We start from the raw sequence: 4,063 nt of genomic DNA on the forward strand, positions 1-4,063 counted from the left end.
AGCCCTACATCATCGAGGCAGTCCTAGACAGCGACGAGCAGAAGTTACACGCCAGCCTGGACATGGGAGGTGACCCCAACCTGGTGAACAAGGTCAGTGGACAGTCGTGACGGAGAGACTCACATTCTGATTTTTTTACAATTTCTTTCTCTTTCTCGCACTATTTTGTCCCTCGCCTTTTCTTCATCTTCCATGTTCTTATTTGTTCTTCTTTTTATCTTCCTCCTTCTCACACTCCTCCCACAACATCTGATAGATTAGACAGACAGACAGACAGACAGACAGACAGACAGACAGACAGACAGACAGACAGACAGATAAATACATACAGACAGATAGATAGATAGATAGATAGATAGATAGATAGATAGATAGATAGAGAGGTATAGAGAGAAATGAGACAGACAGTTGGACAGACAGACAGACAGACAGACAGATAAATACTTATACAATGGCGTCCAGCAAAAACTTGAACATGTAATCCCCCAATCATCGTGTTATAGCCTTGCACTACCCACTCATGCAGCGTACCAATTTAAAGATAAACAAATTCTGCATCATCTGACACAATGATATTTTATCTATGTTTAGTGACGCCAGAGATATGGTCACTCAAAATTGACCTTGAAAAATCAGGCTTGGCAAAATTGTGCGAAATGGGAGAAACATGAAATTGTGTTCGTGCGTTTATCGAGGTGCATCAACTTTGGTGGGATGGACATGAATTGAATATCAAAGGAAAAGAAAACATTGTTGTCTCTGCAACAAACAGCATCTTGTGGTGATCTTTTCCAACAGACTGGAAAACGGAGCAGTTACAAATACCTCACAAAACCTGGACTTAACATGACAGTTATACGCGTGTTCATTAGTTTTAATTTTGTTTCTGTTTAGAAGCTTTTGGTTTTATGTAGAGCACAAAACCTTGTTTGCCCCTGGACAGTGTTAGGTAAATGTTGGACATAATTGTCTGTCAGTGAGGAACAGAGGCCATGAAAACTGTCATGGTTTTGGGTGGTCTGGGCTGGAATTAACAAAACCGCCTTCGTGAGAATCACCGGATGGCTTGGTTTAGTGGACGACATCGCGCAAGTCTGGAACGTCACGTCTTATCTTTATGTTCCTCATGGTGTCATTCAAGTAGACATCTCCATGCAGAGCAAAACACTTTTTCACACTGCCAATCAACGTTGGAGTGGTCACCAGTAAATAGCCCCGATATGAATCCTATAGGTATGTCAAGTCCCTTGAAACAGCAGCTGAAGAAAAGCGACTTTGCTCCCAATTCAGACCCTTTGTTGGCAACTCTGTGATGTTTGACATGAAAGGACAGATAATTATGTCAACAATTTTGTCGAGTCGATGCCCAACGGGTTCTTGCACTACACAAAACCAATGGCTCCTAAGCAAAATAACAATGAGCACATTTATCATTGTTAGGTCCACGTTTTGTGTCTGTTTCCGTTTTGTTTGAAACCATCGAGACAAAATATTGTAATAAAATATTGTAAAAAAATATTGTAATAAAATATTGTAACAAAATATTGTTTATCGCAGAGACAAAATCCTCCTTTCATTGGACATGTGATGTACGTCCATTCTGTCAATGTTGATGCTCCTCAATACACCCGCGAAGACAATTTTACGTTTTGTTTGATTTCGCACAATTTTGCCAAGCCTGATTTTTTAAGGTCAATTTTGAGTGACGATATCTCGGGCGTCTCTTAATTCATTCGCTACGTATTATTTTAGGCTTGTGGTCAAGTTTTTGGGGGGAGGACGAAATGAGATGATGAGTAGTGTGCAGTTCAAAGGTCTTTGGGGCCACAAATTTGTATAAATATCAACATATGTGTCACGACGCAGAGGAATCAGGCGCTCGTCAATTTTTAGGTAGGGGCCTATATGGATTTATTGGTAACATCTTAAAGGTTGTTCATTTGCCTTGTTTGTGATGAAAAAAATATCCATTTATCTGAAATAGAAGTCAAGATATTTGAGATTGAATGAGGTGTGGTCACCTGGTTTCTAAAGTAAAATTAATGAGAAAATGGCCACCAAAGTTTGGTGACTTCCATAGCTGAAGAGTCCTTGGAAACGGCAAATTCACATTTTTGTGCCTTTAATCCACATTTTTCCTGAAAATCCATGGATAGAAGTGTTTTTCAATCGGCATACAAGGTGTTGAGCCAAAAAAAAGAAATAGAAAAAAATGTCCAAACTGTCCGAAAAATGCGGATTTCTCTGATTTCCTTATATTGACGAGCGCCTGATTTCCCCTCGATGTCTCCCATATTATACTCTGAAAGTTTCAGTATGATTTGTTGAATACATCTGTGTTGTTGATTTGTGTATTACAAATCAAAATAACCATAAATGAATATAGAACTGGAAAATATTGAAAAACTTTGCAGTTATGTACATACATTCCACACAATTGTACATTTGGATCACAACATCCGATACTGAAAAAAAAATGTTTTAACAAAATTTCAAAAAAGGATAAGATGCATTCACAAACAGAACAAAACAGATACATCTTATGTCATTATTCAGAATCGAATTTGGAATAAAACTACACATGTCTTGAGTAGTATAATTTAGGCATCGCGATGAAACAAAGTCGCATGAACTTCGAAAGTGTGTTTCAAAACTGAATAAAAACTTCCTATTTTCTATGGAAACACTTGACCCGGAAGTCAACGTTATATTATGACCTTTATTAGAACATGGATAGGTGGATTCGAATAAATTCTAAGCCAGAATTATAGGTCAGTTTTCGAGCAGTCTGGGGCGGCTTGCCGTAGTGAAGTCACTTTAGCCGCGCTGCTGCCCACGTCTCGGGGTAGTGAATGAGTTAACATAGACGAATGATTAATGTGTCCGATGATGAAGAATTTGTTCAATTTTAAATTGGTATGCTGCATGAGTGGGTAATGCAAGGCTTTAGCACGATGATTGAGGGGTTACATTTTCAAGTTTCTTTTGGACGCCATTGTAGATGGATAGAGAGGTATAGAGAGATGATCTCGATAGGTATGAGTATACAGACAGACACGCACGCACACACACACACATACACACACACACACACGCGCGCGCGCGCGCACACACACGTGTTCTCTCTCCCCCCAGCACAAGGCCGGAGCCATCCACTACGCCGTCACACACTCTCACCTCCCCATCTACGACACGCTCAGCACACTCCTACAGCACGGCGCCAGCCCAGACCTCAGGGACGAGGTGAGATCAGATAACATCAGATAAGAAAAGATAAGATAAGATATGATCAGACTAGAAAAAAGAAATCAATTCAACAAGATAAGATGTGATTAGCTAATGTAAAATAAGACTTCTCTAAAAATACTATAAGACAAGATGAAATTGAATTAAATAGGATTTGGTTAGATAGGATAAGAAAAACAAAAGAAGATAAGGTGAAACAATCAGATAGATAAAGTGTACAATGAGATACGGTGAGAGAGTCAGATAGATAAAGTGTACAATGAGATACGGTGAGAGAGTCAGATAGATAAAGTGTACAATGAGATACGGTGAGAGATGATAGATATGTCATGACATGGGGGAATCTGGCGCCCGACAGTTTTAGGGCAAACAGAGTTATTGGTGTCATCTTACAGCCTGTTCATTTGCCTTCCTTTTGGGGAAAAACTATCAATGTGTGTTGAATAGAAGTCAAAATATTTGTGATTGAAAGAGATCAGGTCGCCTGGTTTCAAAGGTACAATTAGTGAAAAAATGGCCGCCAAAGTTTGGTGATTTCCAAAGCTTGAGAGTCCTTGAAAATTGAAAATTTACATTTGTTGTTCCTTTAATCAATGTTTTTCTGTAAAACCCACTCTGAAATATGTTTTTAAATGGACATAACAGGTGTTAATCCAAAAACCCAAAAATCCAAAATTGGATACATATTGTCAAACGGGCAGCAAAATGCCGATATCTTCAAGTTCTTTATTTTGACGAGCACCTGATTTCACCATGATGCCTCACACATTAAACAAAAATAAATTGTACTGTTATCACCCAACCCCCTCCCCCCCAC

At 39.1% G+C, this 4,063-nt stretch overlaps 1 protein-coding gene across 1 annotated transcript in view; it reads left to right on the forward strand.

Annotated features, from left to right (window-relative positions):
• LOC106013600 (ankyrin repeat domain-containing protein 50) overlaps positions 1–4,063 on the forward strand; it is a gene marked incomplete at its 5' end in the record, with an annotated part of 30,239 nt that overhangs the window by 4,338 nt on the left and 21,838 nt on the right. The window contains 2 exon segments of the mRNA XM_013089774.1: positions 3–92; positions 3,136–3,243. Coding sequence (XP_012945228.1) covers positions 3–92; positions 3,136–3,243 — 198 coding nt within the window.

Source organism: Aplysia californica, unplaced genomic scaffold, assembly GCF_000002075.1.
Source record: "Aplysia californica isolate F4 #8 unplaced genomic scaffold, AplCal3.0 scaffold01041, whole genome shotgun sequence".
In the NCBI taxonomy this organism is placed as follows: Eukaryota; Metazoa; Mollusca; class Gastropoda; order Aplysiida; family Aplysiidae; genus Aplysia; species Aplysia californica.